Source organism: Bos taurus, chromosome 3, assembly GCF_002263795.3.
Source record: "Bos taurus isolate L1 Dominette 01449 registration number 42190680 breed Hereford chromosome 3, ARS-UCD2.0, whole genome shotgun sequence".
Lineage (NCBI taxonomy): Eukaryota > Metazoa > Chordata > Mammalia > Artiodactyla > Bovidae > Bos > Bos taurus.
In genome coordinates this window covers 99,561,772-99,587,279 of record NC_037330.1, presented here as the reverse complement: position 1 = coordinate 99,587,279, position 25,508 = coordinate 99,561,772, and the positions used below count along the sequence as shown (strand labels likewise).

The window sequence follows — 25,508 nt, the reverse complement described above, 5'->3', positions numbered from 1 at the left end:
GTTCGCACCGTGTCCTCTCCTCTCTGGCTCCAGCTCCGCGCCGCCCTTCTCCCTTCCCCGTTTCTAGGTTTCACGCTTTTCAAGCGCCTGGCAGTGAACTCCCAGCCGCCCACACGCTCTCCAGTCTGGACTTCTGGAGTCCGAGTCCGGGATGGATACCTTGCCATTCACTCTGGAGTGAGGGGTGTAGGTTGCACTGGCTCTGTCTTCAGTCTGCGGGAGATTCCCCACCCTGGGCGTGGGAGGGGGATGGAACTGTGGGAGCAGGAAGATTTTTCCAGACATGAGTCTTATTTTCAGCACCCTTTCTCCAATCACCCTCCACCAATCCTGCACCGTAGAAAGAGCTGTGGTCGTGAGCCCCTTATACAGCTCCTGGTGGGATTTGTAAGGGTTTCTTAGACAGAGGAGGGAGTGCTGGGCACCAGCGCCTCCAGGCTAGACTGTGTTGGAAAGGACTGTGGGAGTCTGAGGTGCTGATTTTCCAGGATCTGGGGAGTTCAGCTGGAGGAGCATCTCCAACCCTCTCTTCATTCATTCACTTAGCCATTCATAAATCCGCCCTGTTGTGAATCACATGCCAGGCAACCTTCCTCCTGATAGTGGTCTGGGAGGGACCACTACCCTTCCATATGTGGATGAAGATACTGTGGCTCCAGGTTTCAGTCTCTGGTTCACCTCTTCTGCCCCTCACCTGGTGAGGGGGTGCACAGAACCAGGACATGAGTCTTATCACAGGCACAGACTCCAGTTCTCTGGGTTGACCCAGTGGGGATGTGACTTCCAGGGGGCTGCCTGGACCCAGCACCCCCCACCTTTGGTATATTCTCAGCACTCAGTCCAAGACTGGCCAGCACAGCCACAGCTGAGGTCAGAGTGAGGCTACTGGACAGAACTAATTTCATTTATTGAATAGACTGCTGAAAGGGCTGGGTCCAAAGACCTCTCTCTGTCCCCTCACTCCCATGCTGAATGGAGGGTTCTGGATCTGTTCAGAGGGGAAGGGGCGCTTTCCCATCACACTGCCCACCACACCATCCCTGCTTGCTAGGCCCAACCTCACCTCCTTCCAAAGCATGCATGGGGAGAAGGCAGTGACTCCACGTGGCCACTCTGAGACCAGGTTGAGGAGGTGGGGGAGGTCAGGGGCGGGGGGTGGGTCAGTTGGGAAGGAGGTATGCAGACACTCACCTGGACTGGGGGGAAGGGAGGACTCAGGAAACCTGGGGCAGGGAAAGAGAAGAAACAGGCCCAGGCCTGGAGAACTCCCAGAGCTTCAAGGGTCCTTTGAGCCCCCACACAGTTCTTCCTCAATGGACGTAGCTCTCGCCTTTTCATGTGTTCATTTCTTAATTTATTGCACTCTGATCCCCAGCACTACTCTGTATCTGACCCTGTCAGGCATCTGGGATACCATAGGCCAGCCTGGGGGAGATCATGTCTGGGAAGGGTTGATGGTGGGTGAGGTGGGGACCACAATCCCCATGGCTCAGGCTCCCCCTTCCCCACTTCTACCCCATCCACCCCTGGGCATCTCTTTGGGGTGCTGCTGGTGAAGACTGAAGATGGACCAGAGGAAGGGTTTCCTTATTGATTAAGGAAACCAGATCTGAATTATTCATTATGATGATGTTGAGGGAAAGGAGAAGGGGCATGGGGCAGGCAGGAGGGACGTGAAAAGGAGGGAAATGGAAGGAGGGGAATGTTGACTTCCCTTGGGCTGGAGGAACCAAACACTCCCCAGCCCACCAGCATTTGGGCAACTGATTCTATCCATGGAGCTCTATCCCACTGTGGTCAGACCCCTGGGGCCTGTGCAGAGGGCAGCAGAGGGTAGAGCTTTGGGCAGGTAGAGAGAAGGATCCTGAATGCGAGGTCTGGCTCCACAATGTCTCACTGTGGGACTTGATTCCTTTTCCTGCAGAGCCTCAACTCCCATCTGTACAATGGATGGTCTCTGCTACTTTTGATGTAATTTTCCAACATCCACTGGGAACTTTCCATGTGCCTGGCTGTCAGCTCCCTACTTTAATGAAGGGGGGAAGTAGAGGCCACTAAGAGTGCTGTGGGCTGTGATGGAGCACAGAGAATCAGGGGAGGCTTCCAAGAGGAGGCGTCATCTGCAGTGATCCTTGGAGAATGAGACTCCTCATAGCTTGTCTTCTGCTCAGGACAGACAAGCTACAGGACAGGAGCTTTCCCCTACCAGGACAGGAGCTACATGGAGCAGAAGTCTGCTCAGAGGTCACCTTGAGGGCACAGGCGTGTGAGGAGCAGTGGGGAGGGAGGAGCAATGTTTTCTGCACAGTCACACACCGGTCAGGTCTGCGGCCCCAAACCCTGTGAATACGTGGAGCCTGAAGTGGCTTTCCAGGGATAGCCTAGGGAATTGTTTCTCCATCAAACTGAAGCCATTTAACATTTACAGAGAAGGCCATGGCATCCCACTCCAGTACTCTTGCCTGGAAACTCCCGTGGGCGGAGGAGCCTGGTGGGCTGCAGTCCATGGGGTCGCTAGGAGTCGGACACGACTAAAGTGACTTAGCAGCAGCAGCAGCAGCAGCGACATTTATCGAGCATTTACTGTCTACGCTTATGCTAACTGGAAAAGGGCAATAGGCAGTAGGTTTAAACAAAATTAGTAATTGTTTTGTGAAAAAGGAGATTTCAACCTGTCTGGAGAGTGTCGAGAGAGGGAGACAGAGGCTGGTGGAAAAGGACGTGGAGGGCATTGTGGTTGAGGGACACTTGGAAGGGGGTCTTCAGAGGTGGAGGTTTGATAGGCAGAGAGGCACGAGTAGGGGACATCCAGAACACGGGCCAGGGCTTGGCAGCGCCAGGGCTTGGCAGCGCCAGGGCTCGGATGCGTTTAGGTTGCTCAGGAGCAGTGAGAGGGTAGGGAGGAGAGGAAGGCTTGGAGGTCTTATCTGCAGTCTGATCTTGAAAAGCCTTAAACAGTGGAGTCAGACCCCAGGAGTCTCAGCACAGGGGTCAGCTCAGGAGCCGCCTCCTCCTGAAAGCCTCCCGGCCTTGCCTCCTGGGCTCCTGTCAAGGCAGTGGCCACTTCGTTTTTCCAAGCTCTGCCCCTTGTCTGGTTCACTGCTGCTCGGGGCCTGTCCCTGAGGAGTGGTTCAGAGCTTCTGATATTCAGAAGAGTCTGGTCCGGCCCCTCCATCCAGCCAGTGAATTCTTGAGGCCCAGGGCCAGGCCTTCGGGGCTGAGGGCTCAAAACCCGGCTGTGGTTCCCGAGGGCTTGTAGCTCACTTCCCTGGCCAGGCTGGAGCAAGGGACTGGGGCATCACTGGGCCCCACATTCCAGAGAAGCCAGTCAGGAGATCAGAAAGGGAAGAAAGCTGAGCTGCCGTCCAGAGAGAAGATCCAGGTCAAGAGCCTTCTGAAACTAGAGACACCTTGGTCCCAGCCCCGCCCATCACAGGAATCCATTTCCAATGGCTTTTGCGGATGCAGGTCTGGCGTCTCCAGGAGCTGGTTCTTCTCAGGTTCAGATCCAGGCAGGCTCTGAGACTGGGGGAGCAGGGGGAAGAGCGCACAGGGCAGGGGGCAACCCCTCAGCCCCTGCCTCAGCCCTCCCCAGTCCCCCGGCCCCCAGCCTTCAGCTTCTCCAGGGTTCTGCTCACGGTGGACAGGCTGCTACGGGCTCCTGTGGGAGAGACCAGGACAGGGCGGCTGAGTGGACAGATTCTGGGTCAGAGCCTCCCAGAGGGACCTGGGGTCAGAGGGGATAGAATGGGGAGGGAGGGAGTCTTGGAGGGCAGCCTGGTTTAAAGAGACATGGATGGTCAGAGTAGCCCTTCAACAGGACAGCAACATGGTGTGGGAGTTAGAGGCAGGACTGGGGGCTGACGGCCTAGTTTCTGGCCCCACCACTTCCCAATTGAGTCTCATAACCTCCCTACGTCTCAGTCAGTTCAGTTCAGTTGCTCAGTCATGTCAGACTCTTTGCGACCCCATGGACTGCAGCATACCAGGCTTCTCTGTCCATCACCAACTCCCGGAGCTTGCTCAAACTCATGGCCATCGAGTCAGTGATGCCATCCAGCAATCTCATCCTCTGTTGTCCCCTTCTCCTCCTGCCTTCAATCTTTCCCAGCATCAGGGTCTTTTCCAATGAGTCAGTTCTTTGCATCAGGTGGCCAAAGGATTAGAGTTTCAGCTTCAACATCAGTCCTTCCAATATTCAGGACTGATTTCCTTTAGGATGGACTGGTTTGATCTTCTTGCAGTCCAAGGGATTATCAAGAGTTTTCTCCAAAACCACAGTTCAAAAGTATCAATTCTTCGGCACTCAGCTTTCTTTATAGTTCAACTCTCACATCCATACATGACTACTGGAAAAACCATAGCTTTGACTAGACAGACCTTTGTCAGCAAAGTAATGTCTTTGGCTTTTTAATATGCTGTCTACGTTGGTCATAACTTTTCTTCCAAGGAGTAAGTGTCTTTTAAGTTCATGGCTGCAGTCACCATCTGCAGTGATTTTGGAGGCCCCCCAAATAAAGTCTCTCATTATTTCCATTGTTTTCCAATCTATTTGCCATGAAGTGATGGGACTGAGTGCATGATCTTAGTTTTTTGAATGTTGAGTTTTAAGCCAACTTTTTCACTCTCCTCTTTCCCTTTCATCAAGAGGCTCTTTAGTTCTTCTTCACTTTCTGCCATAAGGGTGGTGTCATCTCCTATCTGAGGTATTGATATTTCTCCCAGCAGTCTTGATTCCAGTTTGTGCTTCCTCCAGCCCAGCGTTTCTCATGATGTACTCTTCATAGAAGTTAAATAAGCAGAGTGACAACATACAGCCTTGATGTACTCCTTTTACAATTTGGAACCATACTGTTGTTCCATGTCCAGTTCTAACTGTTGCTTCTTGACCTGCATACAGATATCTCAGGAGGCAGGTAAGGTGGTCTGGTATTCCCATTTCTTTAAGAGTTTTCCACAGTTTGTTATGATCCACACAGTCAAAGTCTTTGGCATAGTCAATAAAGCAGAAGTAAATGTTTTTGTGGAACTTTCTTGCTTTTTCAATGGTCCAACAGATGTTGGCAATTTGGGCCTCAGTTGCCCCATTGTATAAAGTGGGGCTAATTATAGGACCTGCCTCATATGGCTGTTCTGAGAATGAAACAAATCAACATATGGAAAGTGCCTGGAACAGCGTCTGGGATGGAACCTTTTGCTGAGTACTCAGCATCCTACCATGGGTGGCAGACACTGGGGGCGGGGGCACCTTTGAGAAACTCTTGCCCTGGAATTTCCCAGTGTGGCGGGATGGAGGAGGAAGGAGATGCCCAGTTTAGGGTACCAGCTCTGAGAGTTGGATTCCACTATGGGAGAGGAGAGTGAGAAGATAACTGGGCATTGGGCTGGGGGAGGGAGGGCAGTGTGGTGCTGTACTGGGCCTGACAGAGAAATCTTGGGGACCAGAGGGGCTGAGCTCGCTGGGAGCAAGAAGCGTTTTGACTAAGCTCGTGGAAGAACTATGCAACACTTCTGCCTCCCTGTGATTGGAGAAGCCCTCTTTGCACTTCCATCATGGTGGCTTCTCTGGGCTGTGTACCCAGAGGGGAAGATGGAAGGTAGACTCTGGAATTTCTGGAACTTACCCTCTTTATTTCCATTGATGCTGGATCTTCCCTCCCCATGGTCTGCCCCTGGCTGGGGGTGGATTCTCAGGCTCCCTGTAGGATGAGAGCACCACAAGCCTTGTGGTTACTAAGCCATTCTCAAATCAAGTCCAGCTACAGGAAGGGAAGTCCTTCCAGTTGTCTACTCCCCATCCTGGCTGCTGTCTTTGCTCCACTACTTCCTTTACGTCTCCCACATGATCTGCGCAGATTTGGGGAGGGGAACAAAGGTGGAAGAAATGGGCCCTTGAAGGAGAAGACAGCAGATATTTAAGGAGGTGAGGGTCCTAGGGAGAACTGGGGATGAATGTGTAGGGCTGACGAAGATGGGAGCACCTATGTGGGGAGCTGAGATGAGGTGAGGAGCTATTTAGGGTCCTGAGGTCTCAAGGGAGCTAGAGGGTCTTCATGGAAGCTCAGGGATGAAGTAGGGTTATCTGGAGGCCTCGGAGGCTTTGGGGAAGAAGAAGAACTTATCAGGGGACATGGGGGTTCTAGGTGTTCTGAGCCGGTTCAGGGACTTAGTGGAAGGCTGGAGTCTGTGTGCAGTCACGACAATGCCTACACAACATACACACACATACACAGCATCTCTAACACACGCAGCCAGTACAGTCACTCATGTGGGCTTGGCTGTACTGCACAGTGGGCTGCAGACTCACACACAGAGGGTCTCACGCAGTTCTTGGAGGAGGTGGGGGTGGGGGAGAGGACTCACCTATCGTGGGCAGGATGTGGTCCAGGTTGAACCGAGACTTCAGGAAAGGGTAGGCCAAGATGAGGAGCCCTAAGAAGAGAGACACGGAGGGGTTTCATGGTGAGGAGGGAGCCTGTTTAGGCGAGCTGTGTGAAGCTGGGGCTGGGCTCTGGGTGTGAATGGGAGCAGCGTGAGTGAGCAGGGTTGGGACTGTGGGTGTGTGAATGTAGCCTGGGAGTGTGTGCACCAGTGGGGGGCATTCCCCAACACCCAGACCCAGGAGGGGGTGGGGAGCGGTGCCTTTGGGGGAAGGGGTTACTGGCTGTGAAGGCCTAGGCTCCTGGCTCCACCCTGCCCAGGCGATGGCAGGTTGGTTTCTTCCTTCCTCTGCAGCTGGAAATGGGCCCATTGGCACCCCCCAGCTCTGGTTCCCCACCCTCCCCTAGGGCTCCCAAGGGCAGGACCGGAGGCTCCTCAGTGAGCTGGGGAGGGGGTCGCGGAAGAATGGGTCCTACTCTGTCACTCCCCAAGGTTTTGGCCCCTGGCCTGAGTTCATAGGTGCAGATGCCAGAGCCCACTGACCTGGTGCTTCTGGTTCTGCCCGGGGATGTGGGATGTACCTAGCACCACTGTGGGGATATCAGTGGGCCTGGCTCGGACAGACAGATGCCTGGATAGACAGATCTGCTATGGCAACATTCCAGGAAAGAAAAGGAAACCCTTTGTCTGAGCTGGATCCTGTCAGGGCTCAAGGAGGGTCCCACAGAGACCTCTGTCCTTCTCTACCCACCCCCTACCAACTCATCCGGAACAAGCTTATGAGTCCTAACACTAACTCAAGAGCCCAGGGCTTGGGACTTGGGAACCGGAGCAGGAGTGGCTCGAGAGCAGTGTTCACCAGCTTCTGCTCCACGCCTCCTCACCCCTGCAGTGTGCCGTGGGAATCTCACCCCAGCCTCCCTCTCTCTCCCTGTACCCTTGATGGCTGCCTTGCTCACACCTCCAACTTCTATCCTCCCCAACTGATTCCTGATGACCCAGCTCTTCCCTCCATTTCTTGTTCACCTGGCTGTGGTCCCCTCACCCCACCCCCCGCCCCAGGTCCCTCTCTGAGCCCAGCACCTTCTTACCGAGACCAGCAGCGCCAATAAAGATCCCGCCCACGGCAGCTGCAGCTTTGGAGATGGAGACGCCGATGATGATGCTGCCCGCCACGAGGCCGAGGGCCACGCAGGCCAGCTGCAGGCAGCGGAAGTCTCTGCTGCTGATGGGGATGTCCATGCAGGCCTGCCTAGGGCACTGCCTCCACCAGCAGAGCCTGTCCTGAAACAGCTCTGGAGGTCTCGGTTCTCTTGGGTGTCTCCTTGCTGGAGCTTCACCTGCAGGAAGAGAGTCTCTGGGCAGTAAGATTCTGGACTGCTAACCTTTGGGTTTATCTGCAACCCTATCCCACCACAGTCTCAGGGTCCCCACCTTGAGTGAGGATCTCTCCCAGGTCACCCCAACTTACTATTCCTCCCCTATAGGCTCCTGAAGCTGGAAGCCAGTCTCAGGATTCCTGCCTGACCACATCAGGCCTTGGCTGCCAGAGCTCTGGAGAGCTGGGCCTGCACCCTGGGGGTTCCCCTGCCAGCCTTCTCTCTGGAGAGCTCAGCCTGAGCTCCCCTGCCCAGGACATCCTGCCCCAGGTCCCTGGAGCCTGATCGGCTGCCAGTGAGCTTCAGCCTATTAAAGTTTAAAGCAATGGTTGCAAGGGGGAGGGGGTCCAGAGGACCAGGCTTCCTCAGAGATGTAGGCAGCAGGAGGTGCTGAGTTATTCATGAGGTTGCAATGTGAGTTGCTGCCGACAGGCCCATGAGGGAAGTCAGCCCAGGTTCCACTGTGGGTCCTGGAAGGGGCCGGATGAGTCGGTGGCTTCATATGGGGCTCGGCAGCCAGAGATGTGAGGACTCCTGGCCACATGCTCAGGACCCACTCTGCTGCTCCTTTGATTGGAGGTGAACCCAAGGCCCCTGCTTGGGGTCCTGGAGACGGAGACCTGGAAGGAGACCTGGATGAGGCTCAAGAGACAGACAGGAACAGCGACAGGGCCAGGAGGAGGTGAGGGGGTCCTTCCATGTCCACTCTGTACCCCCACCTTGGCCCTCTCTGGGCCCCAGGCAGGGTGAGGATGGTCTCTTCTCCTCAAGTAGGTTCCCGTTTAGTTGCAGAGGGCTGAGAAGGGGAGCCCCTCCAGCTCCCCTTGGGGTCCTTGGTGGGGAGGCTAACAGGAAGGAGCAGTGGTGGGGGCAGGGTGGGAGAAGGGGTTGGCAGGGGCCGGGTTATCAGCAGCTGGGATCTGGAGATTGGCATGAGGCTGGCGCCTCCTGACCTCCAGGCCGAGCTCTGTCCAGCCTGTCTGACCTACTTTCAGGATCCACCAAGTGAAGATCAGGCAGCGGTAACCCACCCCAGCCTGGCCCAGCCCTGTCCGGTACCCTGGGCCAGCCCTCAGCACTAGCTGCATTCTCTGGCCCTTTATGGATCACCACAGTTCCCGGGGTCCCATCACCAGCCCCAGTGGCCTCTCTTTAGATCGCCTGTCTCTCCCCTCCATGTCTACCACCTGACATAGCCTGGCTATGGTAGGAAACCCTCTGGCTTCCTCCTGCCTCCACAGCCCCTGGCTGCCTTCTCCTCTGTGGCCCTTCTGCTGAATGTATGCATGGCTCCTGCCGCCTGGAGACCCCTCATCCTGCAGGACCCTGCTTGGGCAGCCCCAGCTCTGAGGAGCCATTCCTGATGGCAGCTGGGTGGTCACGTCACCATCAGTGTGGGCTACCTGTCCCTATTCTCTGCCTCTTCTGTAGACTGTGAGCCCCTTAAGGGTAGGTTCAGGGACTGAGCGCCATCGAATGGCTAGAGGGCACCTGCAGTGGGCTTCCGGACACAAGGACATTGCTCAGGGTGGTCTCAGACCTGCACAACCATCTTGGATTGATCGCGGGCACCATGGGAGCTCTGTCTTTAACTGGAGGCTTTCCTGGTGGGGATAGAAGCCTGGGAAGACCAAGGACATCTGACTGAGCTTCAGCTGAGGGAAGGGCCCGCCAGGAAGCTGGAGTGAGACCTAGCAGGGCAGGTGTGAACTCAAAGGTGTGGAGAAAGGAGGGTTGACCACAGAACAGCAAGGGGACCCTGAGCCATGTTCCTGGCCCTCGTTTGGGGAAGCCCCTGGGGGTGGGCATCTCCAGCCACAGCTGCAGCTGCCAGCATCCCCTCTGCCTCTCACCAGGATGAGGTCTGATTACTCTTCTAATTAGGCATCAAATGACAGCCCTGTCTCTGTCACACGTAACTGATCCCCCACTGACTAGTTTTAGAAAGAGCTATCAAAATAATTGTCCATGGAAATGTGTTCCTGAGACATCAAGCTCTGGGAACCTGAGCACCCCCTACAATGCCCTTGGCCTCCATTAAGTGTTTTCATAACTCTGGCTGGGCGAGGCCTGTCCAGCTCTTCTCCTGTCGTCAGGCTGAGGGTGATGAGTGCACGCCATCAGTAAGACAGCGCTCTGGTTCCACGTCTCTGAGGTGGGAGCCTCCCACTGTGGGCCTCACCTTGCTCATCTGGTGAATGGGGATGGGGATGGCAGGGGAGTCGGGGGTGCCTGTGCATTGCGATTTTCTGATTCCAGAACACTCTAATCTATAAAAACTGGAGACAAGTTCTAAATTAGAGATTTTCTTTGACACTGTAAATCCCTCTGGGCAGAGAGGCAGAGCAGAGACTGTGGAGGAGAGACACATAGAGCCATCCTCAGCGAAAAGATCACAGAACCTCCCAGCTCCTCTCCAGAACAGATGGGGACACCGAGACAGGGGGAGGTGGATGGACAGCCCAAGTCCACGATGGATTCTGGCGTCCAGCTTCCCCGCTCAGTTGGGAAGGGGGCCAGCACATCTCTAAATTGTCTTCTCTGAGGTGGGACGAATTGGCAACCCCACCATCAGTGGGAGACATTGTGTTCAGAAGACTCAGCCAAGTCCTGCCTGGTTCCCTCGTGACAGGAGTGTCACTAAAGGCCACTGCAAAAGTGTGACATCTCCTCTTCTATTTATTCACACTGTTCATGGGGTTCTCAAGGCAAGAATGCTGAAATGGTTTGCCATTCCCTTCTCCAGGACTGATTACAAATGGAGAGATGGGAGACTTGCTAATTTTTTCCTGCAGCAATTTTGGCCATACCAGCTCTGAAAAAGCAAATGTATGCTTGCCCTTGGGTGATGCACTTGCTGTCACAGGTAAATGAGATGGAAGCCCAAGGCTCTAGAGCCTGACCACCCCACATTTCCTCACCCCCAAGCTCAGAACCGCCCCCCACCCCCCGAGCCTGGGTCCTCCAGGCCCCTGGATCCAGAGTGTGGCTGGGCCTTGGGTTACCAGTGAATTCTGTCAGAAAATCTCTTTTTCTCAAGGGGAGGGTTGGAGGGGGCCTGCCTGTGCTCTTTCCTTCCCAGAAGCATGAAGTCCAAGAGTGGCACGGGATGGGGAGGAAGGGTGGGTGAAAGATGTCAGCTTGGTTTAGTTCTGTTTGTTTTCCTTGAGGGCTAAGGACCCTGGAAAGGAGTGTGATTAATTCACTGATCCCCTGGGGGATGGGCAGCTTTCCCAGACTGTTCAGAAGCTGAAGTCGGGGAAGCGGCTTCCAAGGCAACTGCTACCATGGCAACAAGTGCCAACCGTTGGGGGGGGACCTTGCTTCTCACTGCTCCCCTCAGACCTCAGCAGCTGGAGCAGCTGGCATGGGACCAAGGCACCGCTGATCACTGAGCTGGATCTGGCAAGGGGCAGTCAGCCAGGAGGGAGGAGGGGCCCTCAGAGCTCAGGAAGGTGGACCCTCAGAGGGAGAAAGACTCCAGCACTGTCCCCGACCCCCCCCATGGAGCTCAGACAGGAGTGCTCAGGGTCCTTGAGAATCAGGACGGGCTGGGGCTGAGGCCTGCCAGCCTGAGTCTGGGGCATTGCCACCCTCCTCTAAGGGCAGCCAGTGCATGAACATAGAGCTGGGACACTGGCTGCCACAGTTCCAGGTTCCAGAGCCTCACTTAGCATGTCTGCCTTGCCCCAGCACAGCCAGGCACAGGGCCTGGTCCCCAGAAAGGGCAGGAGACTTCCCAAGGTCACCAGTGAAATGACAAAGGAAGGACTAGAACCCAGGGCCCCTGGCCCCCAACCTGGCTCTTCCCCTGGCGTAGCAGCTGCCCTTTGGGGACAGGGACCCTGGCTCAGAGGGGCAGAGCAGAGTGTCAGCAGGAGAATCCCACAAAGGGCCAGAGGTCAGTCCCATGTGGAAAGCCCAGACCCATCTCACCCACACAAGAAGCTTTTCTCATCTTCATCACTGGGGTCCAGTTGAGCAATTCTGGCCCAGGAGACCATTAATAACTACAACTATTACAGCTAACAGGCTTCCCTGGTGCTGCTGCTGCTACTGCTGCTAAGTCACTTCAGTCGTGTCCGACTCTGTGTGACCCCATAGACATCAGCCCACCAGGCTCTCCTGCCCCTGGGATTCTCCAGGCAAGAACACTGGAGTGGGTTGCCATTTCCTTCTCCAATGCATGGAAGTGAAAAAGTGCAAGTGAAGTCTCTCAGTCATGTCCGACTCTTAGCGACCCCATGGACTGCAGCCTACCAGGCTCCTCCATCCATGGGATTTTCCAGGCAAGAGTACTGGAGTGGAGTGCCATTGCCTTCTCCCTCCCTGGTGGCTCAGAGGTAAAGAATCTGCCTGCCAATGCAGGAGATGTGGGTTCAATCCCTGCACTGGGAAAATCCCCTGGAGAAGGGAAATGGCAACCCACTCCAGTATTCCTGCCTGAAAAATCCATGGAGGAGGAGCCTGGTGGGCTACAATCCATGAGGTTGCAAAAGAGTTGAACACGACTTAGCAACTAAACAACAACAATCACAGCTAATATTTATGGAGCACTTACTATGTGTGCTTGTAACTGCTCTAAATACTTCACATTTATTAATTTGTAACTTCACAACAGCACCATGAGATAAGCATTAGCTTCCTCAGTTTCTTTCTGGTTTAAGGAACTGAGACCCTTGGAGAATTAAGTAACTTGCCCAAGGCCAGTAAGTGAAACAGCTGGGATTTGAACCCAGGCAGCACAGCTCTGGGAATCAGGTCTCTGTGGGAAAAATTCCACTTCACCTTCCTAGCTCTACAGCTGTGGGCAAGCTGGGTTTTTTTTTTTTTTTCCTTGCTCTGCTTGGTTTTTCATGTTAAGTGCCATAAAATAGCACTGTAACTCATATGACTGCTGAGAATTAAATGAGATGCCTGTGAGCTTCTCAGAAAGTACTCAGTAAGCGCATGAGAATGACAGCAAAACCGAAGTAGGCACAGTGGTTGGGAGAGCAGAGCCATGGACAAGAGAGATCTTGCCAGGTGCACCCAGTGAGTAGGATGGGGGACTACTTGGTCCAGGAAGCTCCCATAAGTCACACCCTGCTGGGCCAACCTGGAGGACTGACCAGAGTGGGGTTGGAGTCTAGAGACAAGACTCACACCCTGGTTCCCAGTCTCCAGGGACAGGGAGACTTAGGGTCAAAAGGCTCAGAGTCTGTAGGCCTGTTTATCCAGCCCATCCCACGTTGCGTAGATGAAGGGATGCAAGGATGGCAAGGGTTCCTGCAAAGAAATGACCATCATCAGAAAGTACATCCTCGTCACCACGGACGGTTCACAGTGCACAACAGCTGGCAGCCTGGCCCATGACTCGCCCCCACAGCAAAGAGCCCTGCACCCCGTCTCGGCTTCCAGCTCTCCCAGGGAGAAGAGCTAGCAGCAGAGCCCAGTTGACTGCCCTGACACTCGGACCTCCCTCTGCCACCTCCTTGGGAATTTCTTTTTTGAAAATTTGTACCTTTAAATATTAAAAAAAATTTTTTTTTAATTATTTGGCTGGATCAGTTTTTCATTGCATCATGCAGACCTTTTGTTGTGGCACATGGACTCGCTAGCTGTGGCACATGGTCAGGAGCACCTGGGCTCAGAAGTTGTGGCAGGTAGGCTTGGTTGCTCTTCAGCATGTGGGATCTTAATTCTCCGACTAGGGATCAAATTCACATCCTCCTTGGGAATTTCTAAAAGCCCTTCCCAAACAGCCCTCTGAGTCTGGTTCTGAGGATTACTAGGGCAATGGGCACAGAAGCCCTCTGCTAGACAAACACATGGATGGAGGTGCCATTTTTCTTTGTTGCCAACTCTGGGAGGACAAACACAGTCCTGGACACACAATGGAGCCTCGAGGAAGTCTCAGTGCTGCTTCAGACAGGGGACTCTGCTCTGCTTGGGTGGGTGGGCTGGGCTGGGGACAGGGTACACCTGTCGAAGTGCTCTTTGAGGTTAGCTTGCATGAAGGCTGCTGACACAGCCTCTTCCACCTCATGGGAGATCCTAAAAGGCAGAGGCTGCTTCCTACTTCTCTCTGGGTCCTGGCACAGAGTAAGAGATTGACAGATGGTAGGTGAATTTCATTTCCTCACTTAAAAAAGAGAAGCAATGATCTCTCCTTCACCTTGTGTCATGGATCCAATGAACTGCTGTATTTAGACGTCTTGACAAGGGGCACTCCACCCCCTCGGCTAGACTCAGCCCCTCTCCAGAAGGTCTGTCTCCTTTTCAGGACTGCAGGTGAAGAAAGGACCACCAGGAAGACACCAGAATTGAAAACAGTTTTATTAAAATAAGTGCAATGTGTTCTTGCACCGTATAAACATGACATATGCAAATCAATTTTCTTGGGTAACTAAGCAGCTCAGCTATCTGATGCTGGATATGCCTCTGTGCTCACCAGCAGCGGACACCACATGGCTCCAACCAGGGTGGCTGGGCAGCCTCCAAACTCACACCACATCAGGCACAGAGCTCCTCACTGCCCCAGACCTGCACTGCCCTCCGCAACAAGCCCGAGGGAGGAAGCAGCAAACTGGTCTCTAAGTCACTCATTGTCTGAACAGCTTAAAACCAGTTAAGAGTAACAGAAATAGCTGATTAAGATCTTCCAAATGCATGGACATTCAGGAGAGAAGGGTGAATGCCAAGAGCTCTGGAAAGTCCATGGGCTCATAGTGGGAGTTAAAAGTCTCATCTCTGCTGGAAGAGTGTGGTTAAAAACAAACAAACAAAAAACCCCGCATCTTTAAAAACAAAATAATACTGACTTTAGCAGCAACCCCAAACAAGGATGATGATAAATGAGGGACACATTTCGGTCACAGCAAAGAAAGATTATGTGCTTCTCTGCGCCATCGACTGGAAGACTGATCTGGCTTCCTGAATTGAGGGGACGGCTTCGCTTAGCCATGGGGGAGGACATCCGGAGGACACAGGAAGGTGGAAGGACCGCCAGAGCGGGTGACAGTGCGGTGAGAGGGAAGAGCCTCTGTCAATGGACGCTTCTCAAGGCTGGCTCCCTGAAGGCCGCAGCCCCAGCCCTACAGCTGCCTGGCGGTGAGAGTGGGCTGGATCCTCCATCCACGGGTGGGTGAGCAGGTGGGTAGGAGCCCAGTGAAGAGACGTCCCTGCCGCAGGCCATTATGCAAAGTGACAAGTGATTGCTTTCCTTTTCAAAGACGACCCTCCCCCACTTTGGAAAAAGCTTTTTCCATGAGGACTCTGGGGACAGGAGGATGAGAGCCTTCATGGAGGAAAAGGCCTGGACGGAGCTGCACAGCAGGCCTCTCATAGGTTTCCAGGGTGGCAGGGCCTGGCAGGCCTGGGGCCCAGAGTGGGTCAGGGCGCTGGTGTTGTGGGTGTCGGGCTAGGTGGCGCATCTCCACTGCGACCTGCCTGGGCCAGCGCCCTCCGTCGGGCCAGGCGAGACTTGGAGGGAGGGGAGAGCTTCACAGAGCAGAGGCCCTCAGCCAGCACCTCGGACTCCTCGGCCAGCTTGTTCTGCTCGTTCTCCTCGTGCTGAGACAGCTGGCGGTTAAGGGCGATGGCCTCAGCCGCAAAGAGCGTCAGGTCCATTGTGCTGCTATTCCTGCAGGGATGGGGGAGAGGAGTACGGAACAGAGGGAGGCAGGGTTCAGCGGGGTCCGCTGGCCAGCTCCCCTACACCTGCCCCAGCTGCTGCGGTTCTGTGCTCCCACTGGACTTTTCCGAGCTGGCACAGGTTGCTCTTCCCAAAGAGATTCTTGCATGGGTTTGGAATCTGACTCACTGGGACTAGAGAGGCTTTGAGCCTCAAGGACAGTCTCTGGACTTAAGAGCTGGGACAAACGCTCCCTTCTATCCAGAGCCCCCTCTTCTGAGCTCTCAGGGCTCTGCACACAGCTCCATCAGAGGAAGGGCCACGGCACATGAAACTCACCCACATACATCCCTCTCCGTCAGGATAGGGGGTTCCAAGAGCTGGGGCTATGCCTTTATGTCTGAGTCCCAGAACCTGGCTCTGGGTTTGCTGAATCAGTATTCTAAGGTGGACCTGAGGTTTGGAGCCTCAAAGATTCTTGATGCAGCTCTACAGAGTCAGGGAGGAACCCAAGTTGGACTCAAATGATTTGTGACTATAAAGTGAAAGACTTCCCTGTTTAGTTCTGAGAAACTGGCCAGGAGGTTGGCTCCCAGAGTCTTTAGCCCTGGCTCTTGAGAAATAGGGAGTGCTCACTGGGAACACGATCTGGTGTTAAAAGGCACTAGTGTCAAACGGATCTGGTTCAAAGTCTCACTCCCTAGGCTACTGGGTGTATGCGTGTGTGCTCAGTCATGTCTGACTCTTTGCAGCCCTATGGACTGCACCCTTAAGTTAACTTCTATTCTTCAGTTTTCTCATCTATAAAATGGGAGCAATAGGAACATCCCTCTTTTAAACTTATTGTAAAGCTTATGGGATACAACACATGCAAAGCCCTTAGTACAAAACCTGGTGGGTGGTATTTCTTATACAGTGGCTGTTATTATTGTCTGTCTAGTAGTGTATATGACTCTTGGTCCCTCTGCCTTACAGGGCCCTGGATTTCTGCTACTTTTAACAACCCCCTGCAGTAGAAGGAAACCTTGGTGTGTTTTGGCCTGTAAATAGTGATTTCCAGTTACGAATCATGAGGATCCACAAAACAGGTTTTTCTTCTGCAAACAGCCTAGGGAGGGATATTAAAGATATTGGGGCAGGGCAAACCAGGTGGAAGAGAAGAGAGGGAGCAGATTTACTGTAGAGGGAGACAAGGAAGAGAAGCGGGAAGAGGGAGGCCAGACATCTGAGCTTAGAGATGGGCTCCACGTCCCCCACCTTGGCCCCAGCATGGCTGAGAGCTTGAAGGAAAAGTTAAAGCCAAATGAAGAAGGGAGTTGAGTGTGACAGGAGCATTTACCTCTGGAGGACTTGCGGCGTGGGGAGTCCCCTTTCTGGAGCTTGCTAGAACGGGAAGGACAGATGTGTGGGTAAGCACTGCCCCCTCTTTCAAGTGCGGCCCCTACCCAAGCCAGCAGAGGGGGCAGCTTACTAGAGCTTCGGGCCCAGCACAGGGACTTGCCCAGGCATGCAGGCAGAGTCAGACCTTCCAAGGAGACAGCAAGCAAGGTACAGCACCCAACCCAGCTGCCTCTGCATGGAGAGCCCTCTCTCTCTCTCTCCCTGGTGAAGTCCTAATCACCCTCTGAGACCCCAGCTCCAGGTCACATCCCCGTGAGGCATTCACCTTGTCCTACTGCCCCCCAACCCCTGTCCCAAGCAGAGGTGGGTCTTTGTCCTGTGGTGCCCTGAGCACTTTAGATAAGCATCTGCCATCCTATCCTCATGTCCCCTTGGTTCCCTCTCCCCATCAGAGCATGAAGACAGGACCCTGGTCCTGCTCCTCCCACTACTGCCAGAGCGTGTCATGTGGCAGATGCTCAGTATAGACAGCAGCTCTTGGGTGGCTGGGAATTAGCCACTTGGAGACCCATGGATTGGGTCCCCACTTGTAACTGGGGCTGGCAACCAGCCCCAGGGTCAAGGGCCTGGCAGACCAACGAGACAGTAAGATCACAGGAGGTCTGGCAGACCCCTTGGAGGGACAGGGTCTGCTATCATGATTAACTGAGGAGGATGCTTAACAATGTTTTCGAGTGAAAACTTGGATCCTTCCTTGGGGAAAACAGCAGCATGTGCCTCTCAGGAAAGCTGCAGCCAGACCCCAGCACCAGGAGGAGAAGTTATGAGCCCCAAGTGCAGCTGCACAGCAAGCAGGGTGGCTAGGCCCTGCTTTTGCACACTCTCAGGTAGTGGCACTTCTGTGTAAGTGGCGGTGCTCCCAGCCAGGCTGCTCCCTGGGCTGTGTGCCTCTGCCAAGGGTGGGAAGCATGTGGTGAATCTCCTAGAGGCTTCTGTCCATTCCAGAGACACATGGGTCACCTAGGGGCTTAGTGTGTGGTCAAGGTTAGGTCCAAGTCAGTGATATCTGTAAGGGGTCAGCATGGGGTGAGGTCAGAGGTCAGTTCAGTTCTCTATGCACAGGGGATGAAGCTGCCATCCGACTCCCCTCAGCTGAGGTCAGCCACCAGGATGTGAGAGCTTCCTCATGGTTTCGCTGCAGGCCTGAAGAGGTGGATGCACTCTCCCTGGGTAACTCACCCCCTGCACCCATGGGTGCTGAAGAACTTGGGCAGCGCTCAGTCTCTGCTTCGCATCTCGGACCAGGAGCTTGGAGATGAGGTCTTTGGCCTCGTTGGAGATGTGAGCCCAGTCCTTGTCAGGAAACTCATACTTGCCTTTCTGGATGCTCTCAAACAGCTTGTTCTAGGTAAAGAAGATTCCTCTTGAGGCCATAGCAGCCAGGGAGTGGGCAGGGTGTACCTGTCATGGTCTGATCATACGGATCCAATCGCTCTCAGCTGCAGGTGCAGCTGGTGGCCCGGGTAATTCCCGCCAGGGCTCCTTCCCCAGCCCCTCCCCTCCCCTGAATTGTCAAACTGCACAGAACACGCTGGGTGGGTGCGATGGCTATACTACTTGGGCGGCCGGGTGGGCGGCTAGTGAGGAACGAGCAACCAGAGAATAGCGCCCAGTTCCTCAGCCCTCCGTCCAGATCCCTGGGCTCCTCTCCCCCCACCATCATCCTTATCCATCCTCCTCCTCCCTCAACATATGCAGCTGTTACAAACCTCCTGTCTTCAATCGTCTTGTTCCTTCTACTTGCATCTTGTGCCTCTCCTCCCCTGGGGCCAGACTCTGCCCCTAAGACTCACTCAGCTCAGGAGTGATCTTCTCTAACAACCTCCCCTGAACTGCTCAGTGGCTAAGGGCCTGATTATCTCCATCTCACCTGATGGCTGCCCTTGGCCAGAGAGGGACAGGGCACGATCCACCTGCTTCCGGATCAGGCACAAGCACCGAGCCCTGTCCTGCTTGGCCTCCCACAACCCCTGACCCCGCAGCAGGCCCTGGGCTCACCTGGCACACTGTGCAGACCTCTCCCCGGTCCCAGCCACAGTCAGCCCCACAGTGACCCACAAAGGGCGGGTAGCCGCTCAGCATGATGTAGAGGACCACGCCCAGGCTCCACAGGTCACAGCGCTTGTCGTAAAAAGTGGCCTCGTCCGTGAAGACCTCCACCACCTCGGGGGCCATGTACTCTGCAGAGCCGCACTGTGGGGGCCAGACATGGGGAAGGGGGAATGGCAGAGAAGAGATGGGCTCAGTCCAGGGAGAGGACTGTGATGGGACTTGAGCGAGAGGATGGAGTTGCAGAGGAAGAAGCTGTCAGGAAAGTCAGCCAGAGAGCTTGCTAGGTGCCACCAAGGCACTTAGAAAAGCTGGGTCACTGGACATTTGACACCTGAGTCCTAGCATTCTCTATGATCCACAGCCCGGTTAGTTCCAGGTCACCCCTATGATCTTCTCAGGTCCTTCTGCAATATGCAGAGACCCTTGGTCAAGAAGCTCCAGGCATCTCTCCCTGCACTGGCTCTCCGCACACAGTCACACAGTGAGCAGGTACTGCCATGTCCCGGGAGCATAGCTCTCAGAAGACGGCCAATTCCATAAAGCAAGGATTTCTTCAAGTGAAGTCCTGCCAAACCTCCCTGCTAGCTTTGAGCATTCTGTAAGAATTTAGAATTAAGACACCATCAAAGCTAGGAGAGCTCTTAGAACAAAGCCAATCTCCTCAGGTCTCCCATTTACGGAGGTGAAACCAAGGACTAGAATGGGACGGGGGTTTGTTCAATACATCAGTAGCAAACTAGGACAAGAAACCAGGATTCCTTCCTCCCAACCTTGCACAGAAAGCTGCTGATAAAAACAAAATAAATTCCTTTTACTCCCCTCTTCATTATTGCAGGCTCACTGGGAGACAACCCTCCTCCCAACTCCCAACATACAAAACTAATTTGGTGGGAAGATGGCGAGTGCAGAAAGGACATTTTCTTTGTTATTGGCAATTAGAGTTAATGACTTTGAAAACAGGGTACCTCAGTGTGGTAGAAGCTAATACAGAAACATCTCTAATAATGTTGCTTAGGATGAGACACGGGCATATTTAATCACAAGTCTTAAAAAAACATTATAAGGAAAACTCACTTATGAAGCATGCAGATCTCAAAAGAACTATATAATAATTAGAGTATAGCCAGTATGTACAAGACATGTCTGAGGAAGAAATAGCTTCCAGCAGCCCATCTGGGGAGGAAATGGGAAGTGAGAGAAGCAACAGGATAACTTGGCCAGGCTTACGTGCAGAGAGTCTGGACCTCTCAGTTCTCACCACACCACAGAGACATTCCTCATCCTCACCACAAAGTGGATGTGCCCCAACTCTGTGGTGGGAATGGGAGCTGTCCACACGCCATGAGCAAAAGGGTGGGCCTGGGAGTAGTGCCTGTCACCTGGGACAGGGGTCAGGACTCAGCCAGTTCTTATAGATACAACTTGTCTCCTCATTAGCAGTGCACCCATCCCAAACTAAAAGGTCCAATGTCAGTTTCATTGAGTAGGGGAGGGGTGGGGGATTGGGGGTGGTTATCAAGACAAGAAGTCAGGCTAAGCAACTTAGGTAGCAGTAGATACACTTGGTTTCCCTTCCCCAGCCCTCAGTCTGTCTCCAGAGCTTTGGGGACAGGAGCTCAGGAGAGGGCACAGGTGCCCGGCCATACATACTGGAGTAGTCAGCTCTGGTGTGGTTATGGGGGTGCAGGAGTTGTTCAATTTCACCCCACTGCCCAAGTCAAAGTCACAGATCTTCACTGGAGACACCTGAGAAGGAGAGCAGGAAGCAAAGTTACAAAGAGGAGCAACCAAAGAGCATGAGGAGACAGCATGTGTGGGTACAGTCATGCGGCCGCCACACTGCAGCCCAGCTTTACCTGCGGTCATTTTCCCCTCCTTGAGTGAACTAGAGATCACCTGAGCGTCTGTCCTAAGGTGTCCTCTTCCCCGTGCTCTTTCCTTATTTCCTGACTAGGGGAAAATGTGTGTACCACCTGGGGTCAGACTGTTGTGGACTTGCTAGAAGACAGGAGCAAACCTATGGACTTCCTGCCAACAGTGCAGGCTGCAACTCAGAAGTTAAGAGAACTTAGTATGTATCCCCTAAGTATGAACTATCCCTTGTAGTTCATTCACTGCAGGGCAAAGGAGTTTTGCACAAAACCCTTGACCACTTCAGGTGGCTTGGGGTGACTGACCAGGTTTTGCTTGCTTGGGGCTTTGTTGATTTAAGCATTGAAAGTTCTATGTTCCAGGAAATCCCTCAGGCTAGGAGGGCTGGTTACTCTGGGCAGCAGCAATGTAGCAGCCCAGCTCCCCTAGACTGGACACTGCACCTCAGACGGCAAACGGCACAGATCATCTCTGCAGCCACGTGAGGCCGCTGTGCACACACAGGGTGTGGGAATGGTCTGCGAGGTGGAAGCAGCACAGTGGGTGAGTCAAAGTGCCAGTCCTCACTCACTATTTGCCTGCTATGCCTTCTTCCCTCCCTTCATTGGCTCTCCCTTATAGTCTACCCTTCCCCTTTTCCTTTTCACTTAGTTTCTCTTGTGGTTAAAATACTGGGTTGGCCACGAAGTTCATTTAACCCAAATGAACTTCGTGGCCAACCCAATATATATAATATAAATTTTAACTATTTTTAAGTTTACAATTCAGTAGCATTAATTATACTCATACTGTTGTGCAACCATTACCAGTGTCTTTCCAAAACCCTCACATCACTTCAAACTGAAACTCTGTATACATTAAGCAATAAATTATTCCCCCTCTCTCCAGCCTTAGTAACATCTAACCTACTTTCTGTCTCTATGAATTTGCCTATTCCAGATATTTCATTAAATGGAATCACACAAAATTTGTCCTTTTGTGTCCAGATGGTTCATCCAAGTGGTAGCATGTGTCAGAATATCATTCCGTTTTATAGGTGAACAATATTCCAATTGTATGGATGTACCACATTTTGTTCACCCATTCATCTGTTGATGGGCACTTGGATTGTTTCCAGCTCTGGCTATTGTGATTAGTGCTGCTATGAACACTGGTGTTCAAGTCTCTGTTTTCAACCCTTTTAGGTATATACACAGGTGTGAAATTGCTGAGTGTTACGGTAATGCTATGCTTAGCTTTTTGAAGAACTGCCAAACTTTTTCACAGTGGTTGCACCATTTTACACTCTCACCAGCAATGGGCAAGAGTTCCAATTTCCCTACATACTCATCAAAATCAGGTAAGGCTTTATGGGGGTCCTTGCTGCAGCAAGGGGGAGCAAAAACAAGCAACAAATTCTCCTGTTTACTCACCCCCAGGGGCATGGTGAGCTTGTTCCCTAACGGGGTGAAGGTAGGGGTGTGTCCAGGAGTCAGGCAGGAGAGGTGGCTTAAGTGGTTTTGTTTACCTCTTAGGTGGCATCTCATCAACACTTTTTATTTTCTGTTTTCTGTATTATAACCATCCTAGTAGATGTGAGGTGGTATCTCACTGTGGTTTTGATTTGCATTTTCCTGATGACTAAGGGTTAGAAGAAGCACAAGCTGGAATCAAGATTGCTGGGAGAAATATCAATAGCCTCAGATATGCAGATGACACCACCCTTATGGCAGAAAGTGAAGAGGAACTAAAAAGCCTCTTGATGAAAGTGAAAGAGGAGAGTGAAAAAGTTGGCTTAAAGCTCAACATTCAGAAAACGAAGATCATGGCATCTGGTCCCATCACTTCCTGGGAAATAGATGGGGAAACAGTGGAAACAGTGTCAGTCTTTATTTTTTTGGGCTCCAAAATCACTGCAGATGGTGACTGCAGCCATGAAATTAAAAGACACTTACTCCTTGGAAGGACAGTTATGACCAACCTAGATAACATACTGAAAAGCAGAGATGTTACTTTGCCAACAAAGGTCCGTCTAGTCAAGGCTATGGTTTTTCCAGTGGTCATGAATGGATGTGAGAGTTGGACTGTGAAGAAAGCTGAGCGCCAAAAATTGATGCTTTTGAACTGTGCTGTTGGAGAAGACTCTTGAGAGTCCTTTGGACTGCAAGGAGATCCAACCAGTCCATCCTAAAGGAGATCAGGCCTGGGTGTTCATTGGAAGGACTGATGCTGAAGCTGAAACTCCAATACTTTGGCCACCTCATGCGAAGAGCTGACTCACTGGAAAAGACCCTGATGCTGGGAGGGATTGGGGGCAGGAGGAGAAGGGGACGACAGAGGATGAGATGGCTGGATGGCATCACTGACTCGATGGACATGAATTTGAGTGAACTTTGGGAGTTGGTGATGGACAGGGAGGCCTGGTGTGCTGCGATTCATGGGGTTGCAAAGAGTCGGACACAACTGAGTGACTGAACTGAACTGATGACTAAGGATGTTGAACATCTTTCCTTACTGGCCATTTGTATACCTCCTTTGGAGAAATGTCTTTTCAAGTTCTTTGCTCATTTTTTAATTACATTGTCTTTTTGATGTTGAGTTTTAGAAGTTCTTTACATATTTTGGATATTAAATCCTTATCAGATATGTGATTTGCAATATTTTCTCCCATTTGTGGGTTGCTTTTTCACTTTCTTGATGATGTCATTTGACACTTAGTCTCTTTTAATTTTCATTTTTCAACCATAAAAAGGGGCAACAAACCTGTGTTATGAAGATCAAATGAAACAAAGGATACGAAAGTACACTGTAAATCAGAGGTGCTATGACAGAGTGGTTCAGAGCACCAGTGGAGTCCGGGATCAGACTACCTTAGCTTTAATCTCTGAAAGTGTTAGTTGCTTAGTCATGTCTGACTCTTTGTGACCCCACAGACTGTAGCCCACTAGGCTTCTCTGTTCATTGAATTTTCCAGGCAAGAATATTGGAGTGGGTTGCCATTCTCTTCTCCAAGTTTTAATTTCTGCTACTTATCAACTGAGTGACTTTGGGCAATTTCTTACTGTATCTAAACTTTAGTTTCCTCATCTCCATAAAATGAAAATAATAGTATCTACCTCATGAGATTTTATAAAAACTAGGTGAAATAAGTGTAAGTGCCTGGCGCAATGTAAGTACTCAAAAAATGTTAAACATAATTATTAATATTAACCATAATTATAATCATGATAAATTATAGTTTTATGCCAGAGCAATGGACAGGAAGCCACAAGCTCTTATTTGAGTGAATTTATTTCTATCTCCCACAAAAGCATTCTAGTAGCAGGCTGATTCACATGTTCCCTCACAGTCATTCCTTATTTATGAGCTCTCTCCGAATCCATTCCAAGACACGTGTATCGTGAATATGTACATGTATACACACAGAGCGAGGAATGTGGGCCATCAAAATAACCCATGCTTAAACTCTCCTAACAAAGAATCTGTCAAATTCACATATGCTTATGGAAATGCAAACACTTCCATTTAGTAACAGCTTAAGATAAAGATTAAAATAGGTTGCATTTGGGGACTTCCTTGGTGGTCCAGTGGTTAAGAATCTGCCTGCAAATGAACATGGGTTCAATCCCTGGTCCAGAAACTAAGATCCCATATGCAGTGGGGCAACTAAGCCCACACACAGCAAACCACCAAGGCCGTGAGCCAGCACAGCCAAAAATAGGTAAATAAATCCAATAGCTTAAAAAGAATAGGTTGCATTTGTTCAACACCAAGTATAAATGTCTTCTTTTTAATGGGTACCTTTGGAAATAAAAATGGAAGCAGAAACCCTTTTTAAGAACTTGCTTCCTAACTATAGCTTGTAGTGGTAGACGATAGCAGGCATACATTCTGTAACATAAACGTCATTCACAAGCCGAGATTTGCTTGATGTAAGATCGAATTGTTGTTTGACTCACATCTAGTGCTCTAAACGTAGGTGCAGTGGACTAGAAAACAATCACTGTGTTCAGGTCTCATACATTTTACAGATTCTTAGGTTTACGGCAACTTGCTCATAAAGAACACAGAAGGGCCCAGGACTAGCCCTGCCTGGGACGTAGAAACTCTACATATTAGGATAAGACTCTCACGTGTCTGTAACAGTCAGTTCAACTGAGGCTGAGAGAGCCGCTGATGATTTACACTGAAAGTAAGGATGGCTTCCCTGCGTCTGTGTCAACTGTGACACCCCAAATCAGGCCCCAGGTACCTTTTCTGGAGATTCACACAGTATATTTTCTGGCTTCAGATCACGATGAGCAATGCCTGAAATGACAAAGAACAAAGAAATGGTTAACATATACACACAATTATCAAACATTCCACACACAATTAATTTTTTCCAAATGCTGTTGTTCGCAGATTAATTCCCAATTATGGTACATTAAAAAATCAACGAGCTACAGGAGTCAGAAATAACCAGAGACACAAACAGAAAGCCCAGTTGATTCTGCAAGTTCTTCTGAAGCAGAAGCTTTAGAAGTCTGGCAGGGATAAGAAGGGCTAAATGAATCCCAGCTAGCCCACCTCTCAGCACTGCACTGCCAACCCTGAGTAAGCAGCCTAACACGAACCAGAGCAAAGAGCCCCCCAAACAGCCCTGCTTGGAACAGCAGTGAAGAAATAATTAGTGTCTTGTTTAAGAGCATCTCAGGGGGCTGGAACTACTTTACCTCATTTCTTATTGTGTGGCCAACTTAAAAAAAAAAAGATTCCTTCAGTAGGACTCCCTGAATATTCAGAGGATTGAGAGTTAGTTAACAAATCTCCCAAAGCTTGTCTGACTC

The 25,508-nt window shown here is 51.8% G+C and overlaps 2 protein-coding genes across 8 annotated transcripts in view; both read right to left on the bottom strand.

The window, feature by feature from the left end:
* Positions 1-761: 761 nt before the first annotated feature.
* KNCN (kinocilin) lies at positions 762-13,981 on the bottom strand. Of its 2 annotated transcripts, XM_024984173.2 has the most exons (4): positions 7,473-13,981; positions 6,364-6,432; positions 5,625-5,699; positions 762-3,661 (listed from the first exon to the last, which is right to left on the bottom strand). In XM_024984173.2, the coding sequence occupies exons 1-4, from the start codon at positions 7,621-7,623 to the stop codon at positions 3,582-3,584; spliced, it is 375 nt and encodes a 124-aa protein (XP_024839941.1). In that variant the 5' UTR covers positions 7,624-13,981; the 3' UTR covers positions 762-3,581. The 2 variants fall into 2 exon arrangements, with proteins under 2 accessions (XP_024839941.1, NP_001178235.1); NM_001191306.1 differs by lacking the exon at positions 6,364-6,432 and having other exon boundaries at positions 3,582-3,661; positions 7,473-7,623.
* An 81-nt stretch (positions 13,982-14,062) lies between these two features.
* The window catches only part of MKNK1 (MAPK interacting serine/threonine kinase 1), a 45,821-nt gene continuing 34,375 nt past the window's right edge, over positions 14,063-25,508 (bottom strand). For 3 of the 6 annotated variants that reach the window (XM_059884588.1, XM_005204753.5, XM_059884589.1), the window contains 6 exons: positions 24,932-24,987; positions 20,479-20,574; positions 18,775-18,969; positions 17,956-18,120; positions 16,715-16,758; positions 14,063-15,384 (listed from right to left, as the gene is read on the bottom strand). In XM_059884588.1, coding sequence (XP_059740571.1) covers positions 15,135-15,384; positions 16,715-16,758; positions 17,956-18,120; positions 18,775-18,969; positions 20,479-20,574; positions 24,932-24,987 — 806 coding nt within the window. In that variant the 3' untranslated portion in view covers positions 14,063-15,134. 6 annotated transcript variants of the gene reach the window in all.

What these genes read in the sequence shown, in the direction of transcription:
- KNCN (XM_024984173.2), bottom strand. Translation starts at nt 7,623, where the DNA reads ATGGACATCCCCATCAGCAGCAGAGACTTCCGCTGCCTGCAGCTGGCC. An exon ending in CCACATCCTGCCCACGATAG is followed by an intron (nt 5,700 to 6,363) that starts GTGAGTCCTCTC and finishes CTCATCCTACAG; the next exon opens with GGAGCCTGAGAATCCACCCC. An exon ending in CATCAATGGAAATAAAGAGG is followed by an intron (nt 3,662 to 5,624) that starts GTAAGTTCCAGA and finishes TCTCTCCCACAG; the next exon opens with GAGCCCGTAGCAGCCTGTCC.